Below are 21,281 nucleotides of genomic sequence, written 5' to 3'. Positions count from 1 at the left end.
ATCTGCAGACAGATGTTGTGGCCCAGCAGTAAATTAAGTTCTTGATGCATGTCACTCAGAGGAGACTGTTTCCAACTGTGTTCTTCTGTAAGGTCTTCTAAGGAACCTGTTCTGTATCAGCCAAGGAAATCTAAAGATGAGATTCTACAGTTGCTTCATTCACAACACAACACAAGAAAGTTGCACAGAGCAGTTGCACAAGGGAACATGTGGTTTTTCAGGAAACCTCCCTCATTTCAGTTGGAATATTTAGCACCTACCTCTCAGAGCCCTTGACAAAGCCAATTGTCCAAGAGTCCAGAAAAGAAATTGTATTATTGATAGTGTCCTATGGATAAATAAGTAGAAATCATGGAAGAATAAAGGAATATTCTTCAGACAGATTTTTTTTTTTGGCCTAAGATTTTGGAGGCTGATTTTGTACTGCAAGTCAAGAGTCCCATTCATTTTGAATCAAGACAAGTATCTATGACAAGACAATCAAGGGAATGTATTTTAAGCCTAAGACACATCACTGGGCTCTGTCCTGTGTGCTGGGCTCTTAAAATGCTGTGCAGCACCTGCCACTAGATTCTGGGCTGTGAGACACATCCTGCAGCAGAGAACAGGGGTGATGGTGACATGAGCTAGACAAGGAGCTGGGCTGGCACATGGGTGTCACCTCCAACCTTTTGCCCAGGCAGGACATGGTTTTCACAACAGATTTAACCCTCTCAGAAAGTGGATTTCAGCCCCTGTCTAGTAATAAAACACAACACATCTATTTATTCCATGTTCAATACCTGTCTCTAAAATCTCCCTTTTCTCCTTCTGCTAAAGTCACATTAGGATAGGGCTGTCCTGCAGGACATGATGAGGAAATAACATGGCTAGAGAACTGCATGGAATATCTGTGCATCAGTTACTAATCTGTTCTGGATGGATGGACTTAGAAGTTATCTTAGTGACTAACCACTGGAAAATCCTGTGATATGGAAGCTCATGCATTTTTTTTGTAGCCACAGCTGCAGTCATTTCCCTTCAGAGACACATCATTTCCCCAAGACACATCCTGTCTCAGAGGGCCACAGTGTCTCTGCTCCAAGCTGCTGTCCCCTTTTGCAGTAGCCAGCACATGGGTGGAGATTTCCTTCCTAGTTTCTTCTCCTGAAAAGCTTCATCTCCAGCTCCAGCTTGAGAAATGGATTGATTCTTGACCTCTTGCATAAACATTGTCTCTGCATGCCAAAGGGAGCCTTAGTGAGAACCAGAGCCCCTGTCTAGACATGTTTCTTCATCCCAGAGCTCTGATAGGTTTGTCCTCCTCTGCTGGGTTAACTCTCTTTGTCTCCGAGCAGCAACAGAGACAGAGTAAAAGCAGATATTTAAGCATGTGCATCTCAATGCTTTCATGTAGTTTGTTCCATTCAGCAGCAACACAAATAATCCTCCAGTCTGACAATTTTCATAATCTGCAAAGGGAAAAAAGGAATCTTGTACAAGGTGAAATTTTCTGCTCCTTATCTTGATTCCTGAAATGCAGAAGCATTTTATACATGACTGCAGTAGGGCTTGCTCCTTTAGCACAGAAGAGCAGCAGGGAAAGTAACAGAAAGCCTCAGGGAGGACAGAATTCCATTCAGGGACAGGACAAAAATGTGATGGATCTGCAATGAATTCAGGAAGTACTTTAGCTACAGTAAGAAGTTATGATTGGCTTAGGGAAGGTTTAGAAGAAAAACCTGTGCCAGAGGCTGAAAAGGAGAACAATGCCCTTTGCAAGCAAAGGTGTTGATGAATGCTTTGAAAGGGTGTGAGTTAACCAGGTAAATTAACAAAGAGGCAGAGAAAACTGCTGGTAGAAACATTCATCATTCTTCACAATTTCATTTTTATAATTTTTTTTGGCCACATTAACAGAGCTTTACCAAAAAAAGAAAAAATACTGATGTGATAAGAAAGGGAACAGGCTTTCATAAATATTTCAAATGTATCTCTTTCTAGATTAAATGAAACCTGATCAATTAAAATTTTTCGGGTTGCCTAGATGTAATCTGCTATTGTACTTTATTTCTCAGAACTACACCATTAGGTGGCAAAATAGGCATTTAGCATTATCAGTTGCACATACAATGGAAATACATCATAGAGAAAGAAGAAATGAAGGTGTAATTCTCTACTGATCAACTCATCTTTAACTCCATGATCTCCAGGGGTGGTGTCTATAATGTCAATCATGTCAGGCTCTGGGAAATTTAGTAAATGATGGCTAGTAGAAGTAAATACAATCCAGATAATTTAGGGTTTTTTAATTGTCTGAGGAAAATTGTTTTAACCTTTTAATTAACTCACAAAATCATAATAATAGGGGCAGAACTCTCTTGCTTTCTTGATACCTTTACAGAAACTGGGGAAGGATGTGATATAATACCAGCCAGCTCTCCTTACTGCTGAAGGAATGTGCTGTGATTAAACCTATATACAGAAAGAAATGGAATGTAATTCTTAAATGTTGATTTGCTTTGAACACATTCCACATGCCAAGGAATGAATTTCCAGTATACTCTTCCATTTCTAAAGATGGGGAGAGAGGACCTCACCTCTAAAAATTAACTACAACCATCCTCTTCTGGAAATGAACACTACTTGGTTAAAGATGTTTGTACACATTTCCTGGTGTCCAGAACCACTAAATCCTTTGAGAACTACCTGGGAAAGTAAAACCTTCTCCTTCTTCCTCTTGGTAAATTCAAGAAATCAAAGCCCTTTTTTGTGTAGTCATGGAACAGAAGAAATTTTTGTGTTTCTAAATACTTCAAAAGTTTCACTCATACGACACCAATACCACTGATATGATATCACAATGATACCAACTATTACATTATTTTCTCCTTGTGGATTCTTCACCCTGTTGGTGCCCTAAAGATACCTGGCCTTGCCCCTTCCTTACACATTTCCTCCAATCCTTTAGAGGGTGGCTCAGCTGTGAAGCTCTGGCTGAAGAAGGCTGGATTGAATTCCCAAGTCCAGCAGCAAGGCTGTCATCCAAAATGATCTGCAGGGTGATGCAAGGCACTCCCATCCCTGAGGATCCCAGCAGCTACCTCATCTTGAAAGGATGTGCTGTTCAGTGACACCAGCCTGCTCTGCAGCATGGGGCTCTTGTCAGCAGCTCTGATGACATTTGCTTGTCTCTCTCACAGGATCAGCCCTGCACACAGTGAAACCTCCTGAAATGGAACTGCATAAAGACACAATTTGCTGCAAACTCTTGGCTTCTGAAAGTGAAAGGAGGATCAGTGAGACATTGGTTCTGTTAATCTGAGAATATTTTGGGAATCTGGGGGATAGTGCTGGCTCAAGAACCTCTGGATCATAACATTCCAGTGGGACTCCTTGGTTGGGAAAGCAGCAGCACTTTCAGCCACCAGGGACTGCCAGCACCTTTGGTCCCTTACACTGCTGCAGCTCCTGGTGCTCTGCCAGGCTTCCCCTCCTCTGCTGCCTGCAGATCTCACACAGCTCCCTCATGAAGCTGCTCAGCTTCAATCCTGCCTGGCAGTTCTAGTTCTGTTCAGTGAAGGGAGCAGTGAGAGAAAACCCTCATTTCCCAACAGAATTGGGAGACAGGACAGGACACAAAGAGCTGTGGGACACCCAAGGCACAGCCCTTGTGGCCCTGGGACAAAGAGAGAAGGGAGGGAGCAGCAGTTGGCACCTGGTGCCTCTGTGTGTCTGAGCCTGGTCCAGGTTGTTCTCCCCACCTTAGGGACAAGAGCACCTGGTCCTGACCTAACTGGGACCCAGCCCTGCCAGGCTGATGGGAGCTGGAGCCCCTCTTCTCCCCCTGTTGAACGCACACCTGCTCTACAGGACTGTCCCATGTGTCACTGATGTATTTGGGATGCATTTGTAAAAGTTCTCAAGTCATGTTGGTTGTTTAAAAATTAAGTAAATAAAATCAAATATGGCACATATTACAGGAAAATGCACAGCAGTAGCAGACATCCTGCAGGCAGTACATTTTATATGCTGACCCAAATGCACAGACTGTCAGTTAAAGCTCTAACACTTGCAATATATCACAGTGCTTTCACTGAAAGGTGAGCAGCATGTCCAAAAACCTTAGAAAAATTTATAGTTCAGCAAGTTCCTTTCTGAAAAGCAGTTTGAAACCAAGTATGCATCATGACCTTTAAAAAACACTTTTAATGAAAGCATTAAAATGTTCATATAACTACTGAACAATGAAATACTGTATTTAATCCCAAAGGGTTTTTTTAAATATTGGCATTTCAATTAATGTCTGACACACTAGTTATCCATTAGAAAAAGATCATGTAGAAAGAATTCTATGTTTAATACAACATTAAGCACTTTTGTCAAATTCTATCAGAATTATTGAATGTTGGGTCCAAAGTGCACTGCAAGACCCCAGAAATGAATAATCATCATGTTAGGAAAAATCTAGAAATATGTTAAGTATGTGAAAAGTAGGTTTATATTTTTCTTTTTCTGTTCAGTTTAGCATGGCCAGGTAATGTTGCAATATTTGCAAACCATCAGCCATTTGCTTTATATACTTGGTTTGAGAAAAGGATATGTGAATTTGTAACAGATTGAAACTTTAATAGTATGACCTTCAATTACAAATGCTGATTTTTCTTTTTTTTTTTTTTTTAATGCAAGAATCAGGACACCTGGAATGTCTTTGGGGTGTGTGTGAATTTACATAACCATTACAAAGTAACTTCTTAACTGTTTCAGTGCAATGTAAAGCCATAAAATCCAGAGGTATATTGTCCATGTTTTGCAGTAAATGCTGCTTAGACTTTAATTGTTTCAAATTCTCTTCTTTTGAGCCAGTGGTGAAGCAATGAACCAATGCTTTCTGCTTTCTCTTGTGCTCTGCCTGTGCTGTGAAGGAGGTTGGTGTCTAACATTTGCTAGTTTTGTGATAAACAGCTGATGGCACAGGGGACAGGCACAGCCCTGGCCAAGGAAGGGATCCAGGATTCCTCTGCTCCCTGCTGAAGTGACACTGGAACAGCAGTGCCACCACTGCAGGAAGCACTGCAATCACCACCTGGCACTTAGGGTACTTTGGGAGGAATAGGAAGTGAGTCCCCATGTACGACATAGGAGAGGTCACATTTTATGGAAGGAAAGCTTTGAGAACCCCATTGCACTTCCAAGGCCTTCAGTGAAAAAAAAAATAAAATCAGTTGCACACCCCAGGTTTGAATTAATGAGGCCCACCAAGCTCTGAGCTCTGTCAGGGTGGGACCACTCAAGGCATGGCTACAGCTCAGCTCCGTGCAGCTGCAGAGAGAAAACCTCCTGGGCTGTGTAGAAGCCACAGGAAGAACTCAGTGAAGCACAGGTCACCTTCTCATCCCATGCTGGGGATCCATAGCTGGATCCTGACTGCCCACATGATAATAATTCACAGGTTACCTCAGCAGGAAAAGCCAGAGCAGTGACATGACCAAACCAGTAGGGTATTAGTAAGGTTGTTACTAAGAGTAGGTGTGTGATGTATGAGCTTAAACTTCTAAAGTAACCTTGACTGTGGAAACGTTTGTAGCTTTTCTGGGAGCTTTTCTCACCCTTGAAGCCCCTCTGGGCCTGCAGAAAGCTGCCCATGACTTTGATGGAGCTCTCCTCATGGGAAGTGTGTTGCAGAGCTGGGAAAACTCTGGAAAGGGTCACCTTTCCCACAGGGTGGGAGTTAAATTAGGCAACATGGCATGGATGCAAGGCTTTTTATTATTCTGCGAATGGCAGTTCACAGAACCCAACTGCTGATTTCTACACAGTGCAGATAAGAACCAAATTGGTCCAAAGTTTAACAGTTTCCAGGGCTGGTCTGTCACACCCTGTCCATGGGGAATACTGTCATGGATCAGCAGCACTCCTGCATGGGACCACCCATTTCAGTCTGCCTCGGAATTCTCCTGCCATGTCTTTTCCCATTTGTACCCTCGGCTTTCCTGTCCCAACTCCCCACACAACCTGTCTGCCACCCTCTCCTCCCCACCTTGGCCATTCACGCACACTTTCCCCGATCTCCAGCTCTCCCAGGCCATGGCCATTCTCCACATCCTTCCCAGTGTCCTACTCCCCCTCAGACATGGCCATTACCCACTACCCACGTTCTTCCTGATCTCCAGTTTTCCTCAGGACACAGCCATTCCCCCCAACCCTACCAGGACACGGCCATTCCCCCCATCCTTCCCCATTCCCAGCCCCCCAGGACACAGCCATTCCCCTCATCCTTCCCGGTCTCCAGTAATCCCAGGCAGAGGATCATTCTCCCCATCCTTCCCGACCCCCAGCCCTCCCAGGACACGGCCATTCCCCTCATCCTTCCCAGGACACGGCCATTCCCATCCTTCCAGGACATGGCCATTCCCCCATCCACTCCCAGCCCTCCCAGGACACGGCCATTCCCCCATCCACTCCCAGCCCTCCCAGGACACGGCCATTCCCCCATTCATCCCCAGCCCTCCCAGGACACGGCCATTCCCCTCATCCTTCCCAGGACACGGCCATTCCTCCCCGGCCAGCAGCTCCCGGCCGCCGCCGCCGCCGCCACCTGACGCCGTTCCCCCCCGGCTGACCCGAGGCGGGGCGCGGGCAGGGCCTCGCCGGGGCAGGAGGGAGGGACGGAGGGAGAGCAGAGGAGCCGAGCTCGCCGCCAGCCCGTCCGTCCGTGCGGCTCCGTCCCGGCTTTGTTGTGCTCGGGCCCGGGGGCGGGGAAGCGGAGGGAAGCGGAGGGAAGCGGGGAAGGCTCCGCTCCTCCTCCGCGGCCCCGGCCCCGCTCATGGCGACGCTGGGCACATCCGGGCCTCTCCTCCTTCTCCTCCTCCTTCGGCGGCCGCCGCTGCCCTGAGCGCCCGGCCCGGCTCCATTCGCGCCTCCCCCGAGCCCTTGGCGGAGCAGCGGCGGGGGAGCCCCGGCCGGGGCCATGTCCAACCCGGGGGCCCGGCGGAACGGGCCCGTCAAGCTGCGGCTGACAGGTGAGGCTGGGCCGGGGGCGCGGGGCCAGCCCGGGCGGGGGGCGGGAGCGGCTCCTCCGGGTGTCGTTGAGGTTGAACCTGGGGCCGGAGCGGCCCCTGAGGCCTCGCAGGGAAGGGGAGGGCGAGGTTTCCCTGCACTCGGTTCCCTCGCACTCGGTTCCCCTCGGCCCCGGCTCGGCGTGTCCGGGCTCCGCCGCCCGCCCGGCCCGGGGCCCGCAGCCGCCTGGGCGAACTTCAGCCACCGCACCCCAACTTTGCCGTTTATTTTCCTTTCATTTTCTCGGTGTAAACTCGAAAGAAACTGCCACACTCTTTGTTTTGATCTCTTTGTTTGTTTATTGTTGTTGTTTTGTCGGGGTTCTGAAGCGATTTCCTCAGCTCCTCTTGGGCACTGGAGAGGCTCCCAGGGCAGTGGTCAGAGCCCCGAGGCTGGCAGGGCTCAGGGAGCCCTTGGACACCATTCTCAGGGACAGGGAGGGATTTTGGGGTGTCCTGTGCAGGGCCAGGAGCTGGACCCGATCATCCTGGTGGGTCCCTTCCAACTCAGCATATTCTATGATTGCTCACAGTTCTTGGGTGAAGTGCCTTGTCCTGCCCTACTCCAGACCACTTGACCTCTGGTATTTTAAAATACCATAAAAACGGTTCACCTGCATGCTGGGAAGAAAAGGAATCTGGTCTTAAATACTTAAAATTATGCCCTTTTCCATATAAAATCCCAGATAAACTGGTTTAGAGGCAGAAAAATACTGGAAATTCTGCTGGAGCTTTCCTTAAAAAAATCAGGACACTTGGATCTAGCTCTTTTCTTCAAAGTATTCCAGCATATAAATGATACTGTGTGTCCTGAAGCATCATCACATGAAGGTAAGCAATTAGAAAAATATAGCTTTTCACTGTAAATATCCATCTTTATATAGTGTAGCTAAGCAGCCTGCAAAAGAAATATTTTTTGATATTTAGATTTACCTTAGGTGTGTGAGCAATATCTCCAGTTTAATGCCTAATAAAGAGAGGTGTTTTCATACTGATTTTTCCAAGTATGTCAGTTTCTCAGGAATAGTAAAATGTATCTGCTTATGTTTTACTTTGGAATTACTCAGACTAGATTTGTAATCTAGTTTTCATGGAGATTTGTGAGTGTCTCTATATTACACTTGGAAATGAAACTCCTAAAATGAGCGTAGCTGGGGCTGCTGCATGGAACAGTGCTGCCTTGTTTTTACCGAGTGTTTTGTAGCTTTCTCCTCAGGTTATTGCTGTGTTGATGCAGTGCTTTAATACTTTCTTTCCCTGAGCAGTGAGTGCTCAGACTTGCTTATCTTTGAAACATTACAAATGGTCTGTAGCCTTATTTAAAAGCATGGAAAATACTGTCTAGGGAGTTGTCTTTCTCACCTCTGTGTTTTGTGTTCGCATTCGTTTCATATTTTATTTTTATTGAGGATTAAGCATATATTGAAACTGTGTCTGTGACAATCTCAGTGTGTTGAGGGGGGTGTGATTGTGACCAGAAGCAGGCTGTGCTTTCACAATGCACAGGTACAGCCCCCAAATGCAGCAGGTACAACCCTAAGGAATGTTTCTGGGTGTTTTTGGCATCTTGTATTTTAGGAAGGGAATGTGCAGAGCATGGGATGAAGGCAAAATTGTCTTTTTAGGACTGTTCCAGGGTTAGCAGCTCTGGCAGGCACTGAGGACCAGTTCTGTTATTGGGAGCTTATAGGAAACATTGGCCTGTGTCTCCAGCTGAGCAGCTTGAGGTATTTTCTGCTTTAGCTGATGGGGAGCTGTTTCACGTAGGGTCATTTGTTGTAAGGAAGCTTTACATGTTTAAGGAAAACAATGAATTTTATTAATTCAGCTGACATGTTGTCAGTTCTTGCCTAGGAATAGTTTTAAGTGTTCTGTGTGGTTTTGATTATCCTTTTTGATTGGAAAAGCAGTTTGAGGGCTCTTGAGTTCTAGAACTGTTTGGAATTAAAAGAATCTGTATATCTAGTGTTTTTAAAAGTTTATTCTCAAACTGACAAATGCTATTTAATCTTAATTTTCTTTGGCTCTATGAAACTAGCAGTCTTCTGTTTTGGCTTGAATGTTTATGGGATTAATTCTGCAATCATTGTTCAACGCTTATCTTTTCTGTTCAGTATCTCTAAATTAGATGGTATAGATTAAAAAATGGATTTCAAGAACTGGATTCAATTAGCAGTTTTTCAGGACATAAACATTAAAGGTTTAGATAGAAAACATTGTTTTGACTGACTGGATAAATGACAGGGTAATGTTTGATGTGAGTCCAAGAACTGATCTGGAGCTGGTGCCCAACTTCTCAGTCCATCTTGAGGAGCCAAATAAAATATTTAACCTAGGCCTCATTTTGCAAAAAAGGTTGACTCTTTGTTGAGACCTTAAGAAAGTTCTGAGAAATGTTTGGCATACCTTTACACTAAGTGTTTAACAGTTTATTTAGGTCTGGGTTCCACAACAGAGACAAACCACAGCGGTGGCATACTTCTAGTAAGTTTTTATTTAGTTTACAGTGCATCTGTGTTATACATTTCTTACAAAAGGTTATTCTTTTGCAAAGGTTTGGCTGTTTGTTGCGAATATCACTTGAGTGTTTAGTGATACACATGTTGATACAGTTCACATAATCCTGGGCTAAAAAAAAAATTTCTGGATAATTGTTAAAATCTGAGTGTCATGGCTTCTGATGATACTTCTAGCAGGAGGTCTAAATACTTGTTTCTGATTAAAATATAGGCAGTGTAATTTAAATTAGCTAAAGTCTAGAATTGCACTAGTCTTCTGCAAAATTTATCTTAGCAGCTTGTAATAACAATGTCCAAGGAAGTGTAAGGAAAACTTCTTTGACTCTCACATATTTACCACTGTTTGATCTGGTCCTATCCTAAGTACATTCGAATTCTACAAAAGCTGCAAGTGCAGTCATCCCCTTCCATTCCTAGTGTGATTTTTCTCAGTGTTGTGTTGAATATGTGGATTTGTAAATACACTACACTGTCAGTCAGAACATGCTGATTTTGTTCACCCCATTGTTGAATTGTGTTGATCTTTCATTCTTCAGAAAACTGAGAAATGACCGTTGTTTTCAGTAAATATTTTATGTCCTAATATGTGAATTTTCTAATGTTAAAATAGCTGCATGTGGCTGCTTTCACTTAGGAGATCAATGACAGCTCTCTGAAGCCCATAAGGTTGTTTTTATCAAGGAGATACTTTCCAAAATCAGTTTGAAGTCCACAAAACTCTGTGAGCATTTGAATATGTTGAGTAAAAGTTCAGTGCAGAAGTTTCTTTAGTTCATGTGTTGCAGGTAGTGTTTGTGTCAGAATTATTAACAAGTAAAGACACTTCCATAGCCACAAAGCCCAGTTACACTGGGCTGGAAAAAGTGGTAATAAATATCCCATGGATAAAACTGGAATGAGCTGGAAGAGTTTTGCTGGTACAGAGTCAGATGTAGGCCTGAAGAGTTGTTGGATTTGTTTTTCCTCCTTCTTACTGCTTCCAGCTTTCCTGCAGGGTTTGCTGATTAGAGAAATAAAAGCACTGGCTGTTGTGTTGTGGAAAATGGATCAGCATCTCATGTGCTGCCCCTCTCTCTCTTCTCTCTTGCTGCTTTCCTGTCTGTTCAGCCCTCACAGTACAAAGGTGGGACTGGACTGTGAACTTACAGTGTTGAAGGAGAAAGTGCTGCTGTTTTACCAGACCATAGAAACTCTGGTTGTAATGCTAATAATATTTCTTGCAAAACATGCTTTATTTATAAAAAGCCAGAATATTCCTGAGCTTTGTAAAACAATGTGGAATGTTCAAACCTGGTTTTTGCAGTAGATAAATTAAAGTGTTACATTAATCCAGTTGAGACAGTGGTTTACCTGAATCCTAAATTTTCCATCAGTGATGGTGGAAGCAGGGCTGAAGTTTATGGATTTGAGAGCCTCACTGTGGGAACATCTGATCAATCCATTGATAAGGTAACTCCCTATATTTGTATGTAGCAAGGCAGTGGTTTTATAGTTGACTGAAGCTGCAGTGCCATTTTAGGACAGTTTAAAATCTGAATGTTGTTTCTTTTTTCTCTTTGTAGTCCCTGGCTTCACTTTCTGGGCCCTCCCTTGTGTTGACTCCAGCAACTGTGTAGCTATGGGATGAGCTGAAAGCTAATCCTACCAGGAAAAAAATGGTTTTTTGTATTGAAGAAGAGGGTTGCAGAGAAGAAGCTGCAAAGAGGGCAGGGCTGCCTCTCCTACTAGCAGCCTGTAGTTAGATAGGCTTTGGTCAGCAATAAAACAATGGGGTTCCTTCATGGAGGGTATATTTGACTTAAGTACTGGTTTTTGTAAGCCGTGTGTCATTAAGAAATCGCAATCAATAAATTACATAGGAGGTGGATTAAGCTGGTGCAGTCATAACAAAGTCAATAGACATGTGTCTAATCAGATGTGCAGGGACTGATGGCTGCTTGGCCCTCAATATTTTCATCAAATTACGAAGTGTGTGTGTAAATATATCCTTTCTTCTATACACAGTGCATAGTTATAGATATTTATATGCATATAAATCAGTTGTGGATCATACAGATGCCAAAGAATTGTAATAAACAACTGAGCAGCTGTATGGAGCAGTTTCAGCTGTTTGTTTCTATGAATTCAGCTTGTAGGACAAAGTTTTATTCATCTGGGTATAAAATTATATATCTGTGTTCAAGAGTACATAATGGGGCATCATGGCAAGGAAAACAAAGATCAGAAAGGATTTGGGGGAGGAAATTGCAGTAGGGAAACAGTTACATGGGGGCTTCAGTTAAAAGATTGAAATTCAGTTTAAAAGCCCCACTATTCACCTGTGGCTGTGCAATCAGCAGAGCATCACATAGAGGCTGGTAGGGGATTCACATGTGTAGGTAACATATGGGGCATATGTGGGAGACATACGGGAAATCTGCAGGCAGTCCAAATGGTAATGTTTAAAAAAATTAAAGCTATTGCTGAGAAAAACAATAAAAGGAATCCTGGGGGTGGAATATTAGCAAGTAATGTTTAGAGTTGTAGTTTTCAGTGAAGTTTAAAGAGTTTACACTGTCCTGTAATGTCAGTCTGTGTAGCTGTACAAAGCTGAGAATCTCATCTAGTGGTGACAAATTATGTTCTGTTTTCTTTGTTAATCACACTGAAAAGTCTGATCAGGTCCCAGATGAAAACATTTTGTCTTTGTGTCTTTAAGGTGAATGGGTAGATCCCTGAAAGAAGACAGCTTTTAATGCTTTGTTCTGGTTTATCTCATGGCCTTTGAAGTGCTTCCTTGCTTTGCCATCCTACTTAGAATGACATCTCATCACTGGGCCAGACCTTTCTTGCAGCCTTTAAAAAAGGGTGGATGATTTCTTTGGGTGTCTTCCCTGCTCTCCTCACAACAATGACGTGAGCTGGCTTCTGACTTGGCTGAGAGGCACGAGTGCATTCCTGCTCAGGCTGTTATGTGCTTGCTTTAATGTATAAAACGTAAATGCTCATCACACGTGCAGGGCTGAGATCATCCCAGTGACTCCTGAGAGCTGGGGAGGATTCACCTCAGGGATGGCAGCAGGGCATGCAAAAGGAGCTGCTGTGTGTGTCTGCTGTCAGCAAAGCACATTCCTGTTTGGGGAAGAGGATCAGAATCTTGAGGGACATTTGTCAGTAATATATTCAAGGAAGCAAATTGTTGATTTTTTTTCTTGCTATTTCATCTTTAAGTACTTCCAGTGAAAGCATAGATAAGATTGCTTGTAACTTTAAAGCAGTCTTTGTCTGTTGATAACAAAGCTCAGGACAAAACTGGCTAAGCATTATCATCTGAGTTGAAGGGGGAGACTGATACAGAATGGAGAATAGACAAGCTCAAGATCATAAAAAGGATAAACCAAGTAAAGCTGGGATTTAGATCCACTATCTTTTGACGTTCTGCCCATGCACATTGTTTCTTTTGAGTTTAAATCCACAGAAAAGATGGTTCTGTTTTGGGCCTTCTGAGACTGTGCAGTTGGGGTGATTTGTGTTCAGTTATTGCTCATATGCCATATTTGTGTTGCACTATCAGCTGTACTTTAGCGTCCTGCAGACTCTTGGGAATTGCCTTTTTTCCACTTCAAAATACTTTTTCTTGCTATTGCTCAGGCAGATCAGACCAGGAGGGCTGATATCCCCAGAAATGAGTAAGGCATACTGCTTTTGATGAAATGTTACTCACATTTTTGAAATTCTGAAAGTGAAAGAAAAAGTAGCAGTATGTGAGTTTCTGTGGCTGTATCCTGGTGGTAATTTTGTGGAGTGACTCTTGGCCAGTGCATATTTAACCCAAGTTACAAGGCTTGTTTTCTTGGAGAAAGGGAGAGTCACTCCATGGCTGTGGGATTGTCACTGGAGCAGCTTCAGTGCTTCCTTTCTGTAACAATTCATTTGAGTTGTTTCAAATATGCAGAGAATGTCCAGGCCATGTAATTTGCAGGTCACAATAAAGCTGTGTACCCAGATTGTGCCATCGATGCTTTAATCAGTGTGTGTGATGATGCCATCTTGCCACAAACATCGCAGTGACAATGCCATAGCAAAGCTTTCCAACCCAAAGCACCAATTTTTGGGATGCACGTGTCCCTCTGCTCCATCCTGTGCTGTCAGATGGAGTGGGCTGAGGAGTGTATCTGCATTAATGTCCATCTCGTGTCATCCCCCTTTTTCTCTGCCTGCAGAGGACTGTGGTGGGTTGATGTGTAAATGAGTGGTGGCTCCAGGCAGGTTCACAGACCAGCAGGCTCTTGGTGGCATTTTCATTCTGCCTTGACCCAGATTTTAACATTACTGATGGAGTTAAATGGAGTAATAACTAATTATATCTGTCATGATGCTTCTATTTAACATGCTAACCATTTGATTTGGAGTTTATATATAGATGCATACATAAATTCAATTATAGATACAGTTGTGCTTGTATTTAACTGGAGGTAGAATCTGTGTTGGTGATAGTTAGAGGCATTTTCTGAACTGGGATCAACCTAAAGATTTCTTCCTAAGACAGATAAAGACTGGGCTGTACACTTCTAAAATGATGTATGATAAAGCTCCTGCTTTGTGCATATTGTGGTACATGAGGAAAGTAGATGGAGTGTACTTAGTAATCTGTTGTTCATTTTAGTAAAAGGCAATCTAGTAAATGCAGGTATTTTTTATGCAAAAAATGTAAAATGTACAAAAATTAATTTTATTACTGGTGAGGGAGGAAAGATATATCTGGGTTAAATGTTTGTGAACATGACTGGTTAAAAAAAAATTCTTAAGCATGCAAAGGAACAAAACATGTCTGAATAAAATTCATAGAATTGCATTCATGCTTAACTGCCTGGGATTAGAAATTCATGGCATTTATTGTACCAAGCATTTAGGTATCCTTATGGCAAATAGTCCTTCAATTTGACTCTTAGCAGAAAATGTTCACCTTGTTCTGAAATTATTTATTTATAATATCTATAAATATTTATTTTCAGAGAAGAAGTTCTTCCCATTATTTTCCCTGGTAGATTATAAAATAGTTTATAGCTCTGAACAGAAGACTGTGCAGGACTAGATGAGGAATAGCATTGTGCTTAGTTGCAGTAATATTTAGGTGTCCTCTTTTTTGTTAAGCAGCAGAGTAAGTTCTTCTGTCTTATTTATAAAGGGTGGCATCAAGTGTGATAGAAGAAACTTTAAAGGATAGAGCTGGTGTAGGTGGTGCCACTCAGAGACAAAAGGGGACATTTGTGGAGGTGAAACAGGACAGAGTGGGGTACAACTGTTCAAGAGGTGACACAGGGACTGGAAGGGACTCTAAGTTTCCCAGGTTTTGTGTCACTTTATAGTGGAAGCAGAAAATAAATGTGGGTTCTGTGCTTGGGCTAGAATATGAAGAAATGTACATGTCATGTTGGTGAGTCCAGCACTGAGCCAGGCTGTAATGATCAATGATTGCGCTGCCAGTGTGGAAATCTGAAGATGCTGAGCATTTCTCTTCACCCTGCTAATAGAAATACATTTATTTTAAAGGACACAAAATACCCATTGCTAAGTACTTCATTGAAATAGATGTGAAGCGCCTCATCCTCGTATCTTCTGGAGAGCACTTGCTCAGCAGTGCTAATTAAAAATGAGTGCCTTCTTTAAGCCTGAGTGCACAGAGTATGACACAAATTGCCCAGACTTAAAGAAGGGCATAATGCATGATAAAGCAGAAATTTTCTAGGGCTTTTATTTAGAGAATTGTAGTAGAAAGTTCAAAAATGTTTTTTACTGATCTTGCAGAAGGCTCTTGTTAATTGAAGCTTGTGAAGAATGGTAAAAAATTTTTGTGCCATCTTTCATAATTTCCTGTGGGTTGTATATGTGGCATTTCTAAATGTCTAACTAGCAATTCTGGATGCTTGGTGAAGCACAAGGTGCTGGTAAACAGAGTATTCAAATGTATATATGTGATATATATATATATATCTCACACATAGTTATAATAAACTCTTGGTCAAAGATGTTGGAATGGGGAAAAACTGCTGTTGTCCTCTGCTCAAGCTTGTTAATGCTGCTGCACAGAGGATGTGCCCCTGGTTTCTTAGAGAAGCAAATGCTGTCTGTAAATTCCAGGTGCTATGCAATAATTCCAATTTGCCTCAAATAGTTGGATATCAGCTTTTTGTTAAAAAGTTAAAGGTTTTAAATCTTTGTGATTGTACTAATGTGAGGAGGACAAGATTTATGCTGAAGTCATTCTGTCATGTAACACTGTGGCCCTTTTGTGAACATCCTTCATGTTTGGGATTTCTTCTTAAGAGCTGGGTTGAAAGATGATTTAAAATGTTGGCTTCTGCTTTCTTCTGCAGCAGGAAAAGAGAAGGCCTTTAAGGAAAAAATGACTTAGAGTAATTTTCAGTAGTATGTGCGTCGTGCCTGGCTTGTCATAAAATATTTGTGAAGTCTTCTCTCCCTTCCTCAAGCAGTTCCCACAGATCACAATGTTCTCTCAGTAGCTGTTATGAGGGGGGTAAAAGGAGGTTAAAAGTTCTGTAGTCTCATCTACACGGATGGACAGTAAAGTTCTTGGTTCTCCTCCCAAACAGCGAGTGCTTATTCTGCCTGGGGGAGGTCCTATATATTTATATTTGTCTGTGTCTCACTTGCTTCTGTGGCCAGGGAATCATGAAGAAATTTCTGTTCATTTGTGAGATGTGAATGTGGCATTGTGAATACGTGCCTCGGATTTCCTCATTACAATATTTATCATTTTTCCTGAAAGTTCCTTTCCTCTGGTGAATTGTTCATCCTGTAGAATCAGTCAGCTATTTCCTGTGTATCAGCATAATGTAACTTCATCTACACTGGGCAGGACTTTGGACCCATTCAGAAGCTTTCTATTTTTCATAAGTTTATTGGAATTTAGTAACCTCACTCTCCACATTTCAACAGTTCTTTGCAGTGTGGTCCATGCCTGGAGATGCACTTGTCCTGCTCCCACCCTGTGTCACTGAAAATTGTCCCCGGTCACCCTGAGCCTTGGATTGCTCCTTGTCCCTTCAGCACTGTGGGGACTGGGAGCTCTGGGGCCTGCACTTGCTTCTACTTTGTGTCATTTGAACATGGAATTGCTTTGTCTGTCTGAACATCTTGGCCTTTTACTTCCATCAGTGGAATTTATAACTCTGGCTGAACTTGGAATACCAAGCTGGAGCTAATAATGCCAGCTCCAGTTAGCCCTTCCCATGATCAGGCACGGCTTAGTGCTGTTAGCTAACACAGACATTTGTCATGCTGAGGAGCTAAATCAAACCAAATTTATTTTGGGAAGATTCTGCTAAACTTCAACCAGTTTCAAAAAGGATTAAAAATACATTGCACATCATCTAGAAATGCTTTGTTCTCGTGAATCCTTTATTCTGGGGCAGAGGCTCTGTCAAACAGGGACACGGTGACAGGCAGGTAGGGCTGGATCAGCCAGGCAAGGCTTGGGGCAGCTTTAGTGAGGAGCTGAGCTCTGCCTCCTAAAGCTGAGCTCAGTGAGCTCCTGGTGGGAAGAGAGGCACTCCCTGGAGTGCACAGGCACAAAAGCTGCATGGGGAGGAGGAGGAGGTGGGAGTGACCTGAGCAAGGAGCTGTCTGGGTAAATGGGAGGATGGTGGAGTCCGATTTTGGCCCTGGGGATCTGTTGGTACCTGGGCTCTGGTGCTGCAGCACTGAATGTGACACAGGGTCACGGAGGCAGCCCAGAGTCTGCTCCAGACCTTTCAACACTCGGCTTTCTATCCAGGGAATGCTGTTTGTGCCCATGGGATGTTCTGTTGGTGATCTTATTGGGAAGAAGGGGTCATCTACAGCAGGGGGGCTTTAGAAGAGCTCAAGATGCATAACATGCAAAGAATTTGAGTGGTTACAGCTGGAAAGAGGCCAGAAGTTTAAAAACAAACAGGAAAAAACACCCACCCCAAAATTTCTCCCATCTGTTCCTTTGCTTCACATGTCCACCACCTTGATACTATATAGAAGAAAGAGGGAATTAAGGGCTGGCTTCTAAGTGGCCATGATTCAGAACATAATTCTAAAAAGACTTGCAGATAAGATCAGGGTTACTCCTTATGTGTAGAACAAAAGGAATTCTTCAGCTTTTAGCAAACCTGAGAAGTTTTTTAAAAAGACCCTTGATTGTAAGAATATCTTGGTCACTTCATTAATGCTGATATTTTCTTACTTTAAAAGGGTCAGAAAACTTGCTGTTAATTATAATTAAATTATGTAGTTTTTAAGTTTCCTTGGCTCATTTCCATGCTGTATTTTCACAAAATTCTGGAGTTACAATTTATGCAACTCCAGAAGTTACATTTTTCAGAGAAGTGTTATCTGCTGTTGAGGAGTTCATAGTATGAAAGATTTGAGCTTTTTTAATCAGAGTCAATATGTTAAATATCAAGCAGACAGAGAAAGCTATGAGCTATGGCAGTCATCATTTGTACACTGTGATGGATCTTGCATTCTTTGTGAATATTTCTGTATAGAAGAAATATTTTTACATTTTAGTTAGTTTAGTTTTTAGTTTTAGTTTAGTTTTACAGTTCATCCCCACTGGATTTGCACCAGGGCATCTTCCAGTGTCAGGGGGTTGATTTAGTACCTTGTGCTCTGTTTGCACTGAGCTGCCAGTGTTGTGAACCCCTTTGACTCTCTGTGTAGGAAACACACACAAAGGAGCCTGCAAAAGGGTTTGACCAGTGAAGAAACAAACCAGAAATGACCTGTACTGGGCAGGTGTATCTCCAGCAAGAGACAGATGTGCAATTTGAAGTTTCTTGTAGAGGTCTGTGTAGACAGAGTGAGGAGAAGTTATGTGTGCATTCAGATGGATGGTTATTTTTTGTTTTTAGAAAATGAATAAATGGACTGATAAAATGTGAAACTGCAAGGTTTCATTTTAAGTAAACTTAATATTGTCTAACTGTGAAGAAAAATGAAGTTTTCAGACTGTTTTCATATTTTACAGTTATTTGTTGATGCATAACAGTGCTTCACTTTTCCCCCAATGTTTGACACTAGTCCGAAACAAACTCTGCTCCTATAGGACTTCTTTGCCAAAAAACTGCTCATTTTCACATCTCTTTGTGCTTTGGATAATTATAAAGTTATTAAATGCATGATTTTATTCAGCTGATCCCTTTTATCATGATTGAAGGTCAGTGATAGCCTTGTCTGCTTCCCAGGGGGATGTTCAGGATCTGTTTGATCCTTTTGGATTTGTTTTTTAGGTGTACACTACATGCACCACTTTCAGCAGAAATAAATATCTATTTATCAGCTTAGTAGAAGAATAGTTATGTGTGAGAGTTGAGGTGTGTCTTGGTTGTTCTAAGACTATGAAATCTCTTAAAAATAGAATACCATTTACATCAGATATGGTATTAACTGCATTTCATAAAATTACCTTTTCCCAGCAAGATATTTTGTTATTTGCACACATATGCACGTTTAGTGGTTTTTTATTCTGAGGGCATGCTTTCTTCATTGTATTTGGCTAGAGGTTTTTTTCCATTTTAATTGAAGTATTTACAATATAGTTATTTTTGTTGTAGTGAACCATTTTATTGTTTCAGAAATGAATGAATCATATATTCTAGGTTATTTTTTCCTGGCAAATATTTTTCTTTAATGGTTCCTCAGGGCTAGCTTAAGTTGTACAGATGAATAATACTTGAAATGCAGTATCTGATTCATCATGTCAAAGGTTACAAAGAAAAACCTTTATATATATATATATATACCTATATATATATATATATATATATAAACCTATGTGTATATATATCTATATATAGGTTTATATATATACTATATAATCTATAGTGTGTATATATATAATATATAATATATATTATATTTTATATATATTTTATATTTATATTTATATATATTATATATTATATATTATATAATATTTATATATTTATATATATTTATATATTTATATTTATATATTATATAGATTTTATATTTTATATTATATATTATATTTATTATATATTGTATAATATATATAAAATATATATTTTTTTATATATATACACACACACAGGTCTTTTGACTTGCAAGATCATCAGCTTTACATGGGACTCGACTGGTTTGTAGCTGTTGCAAGGCAATGAAGTAATTATGTTTCTTGAGTCTGTTGTTTGCTCTGACTTCACCTCCATTTCCTAAAATTCCAAGATTTTGTTCTCTTTGCCAGGTTTCTCTGCTGGCAGAGCAGGTGCTGGCTGTGCAGCTGAACTCCCAGACCTGGGATCCCAATTTTCCAAAATGGTCCCTTTGCAGGGGCAGGGTGTTTGCAGTGGTGTTGGGTGGATTTTGTCCTGAGAGAAGGGGTCAGAGGGGATCCTCTGCTATGCTACAAGGCAAATGAAATTTAATTTTGGTAACAGGTACAGCAGAAGGTAACCACAGGGTGGTGTGGAATCTGCTCATGGTAAATGGTCTTTGCATGTTGAATCACACTTTCTGTCTGGCCTTTCAAGTCAGTCCCAGGTGGAAGAGTCCAGGTGCATTTCCCTGACTGCTCAGCCTGAATTCAGCAGCCAGATTTAATGATAGAGATGAGTAAGTGGCTCCAGAGCCCCCTGAGACAGCAATGTCAATACTCTGTGTTTTTTGTTAGCTGAGTGTGCATTCTCTATACTGAGGTTTAAAACATTTAGAAGAGTAAGAGTATCAAAAGAGCATCTACTATGTGGGCATGTGTTTCTGTGAGCACTCTGTGTGAAATCTGTACAGACCAGGTCTGCTTTTTTTTGTGTGTCTATTTAACTGATTTATGTAATGTGGAATGTAAAGGATTAAGTTCTGGTAGATTTTGTTTAAGCATAAAAATATCATACACAAATTGTTTTTCATACATTTTGCAGATTCACTATAGGGAGGTTAAAAAAAAAAACCAACAAAACACCAAGCCACAAAAAACACCCAAAACAGCAAAACCCACCCAACTCTCCCTGTGTTTTCTCTGTTGCCCCTACCCTGAGCTTCTGTCCACACAAATATTTATAAACAGCAAGTAATGCACTTTCTTTTGCATGCACAAAGCTCTGGGGAAAATGAGGAAATGTTTCAGAATGTGTAAGGCGTTGAATACTTTGTTTTGCTCTGATTTATCTTTCAAAGAGTTGTGGAGTCCTGCCTTAAAAACTAGAATACACTCCCTGTGAGCTTATGTTACCTTTGTGTAAAACAATCAAACCTCTACTGCTGGAACTCAGAAATTCATGGACAGAATGACGAGAACAGTAAAAATGACTTTAAAAAATGTGGCGATTGGATAAACTGGTATGAGCCCAGCTGCTGAGGATAAATTGATTTTGCTATTGCTTTAAATCTGTGATGTGTTGGTATTTTGGCAGAGTAAGAAAAACAAGGATATTAGAAAGTAATTTACTGCCCCGGATTAGTGAGGAGTGTTGTGTTTCTGTGACTGGGCTGCTGGAGATGTGTCTGATAAACAGGACGAGGTCTAGTCTGACAGCTGGCAACAATAGCCCGTGCTCAAAGTCAGGTGTACTAAATTAGCAAATCTATTACAAGGCTGCAGGAGAAATCTCACAGAAGACAAGCCTTGTAGGCAGAAGTGCTGCCAAATGGGAAATGATTCATCGTCTCTGAATGGGATGAGCACTGAGCAGAAGCAGTTTAAACCTCAGACTGCTTTGGCTCATAAACCACC

At 41.8% G+C, this 21,281-nt stretch overlaps 1 protein-coding gene across 1 annotated transcript in view; it reads left to right on the top strand.

Moving 5' to 3' along the window:
- The first annotated feature begins 6,643 nt into the window (after positions 1-6,643).
- Positions 6,644-21,281, top strand: part of SMURF2 (SMAD specific E3 ubiquitin protein ligase 2) — a 61,250-nt gene continuing 46,612 nt past the window's right edge. The window contains 1 exon segment of the mRNA XM_036394400.2: positions 6,644-7,001. Coding sequence (XP_036250293.1) covers positions 6,950-7,001 — 52 coding nt within the window. The 5' untranslated portion in view covers positions 6,644-6,949.

Source organism: Molothrus ater, chromosome 19 (assembly GCF_012460135.2).
Source record: "Molothrus ater isolate BHLD 08-10-18 breed brown headed cowbird chromosome 19, BPBGC_Mater_1.1, whole genome shotgun sequence".
Classification (NCBI taxonomy): Eukaryota; Metazoa; Chordata; class Aves; order Passeriformes; family Icteridae; genus Molothrus; species Molothrus ater.
The sequence above is the reverse complement of the archived record's forward strand: the minus strand, read 5'-3'. Positions and strand labels throughout refer to the sequence as shown.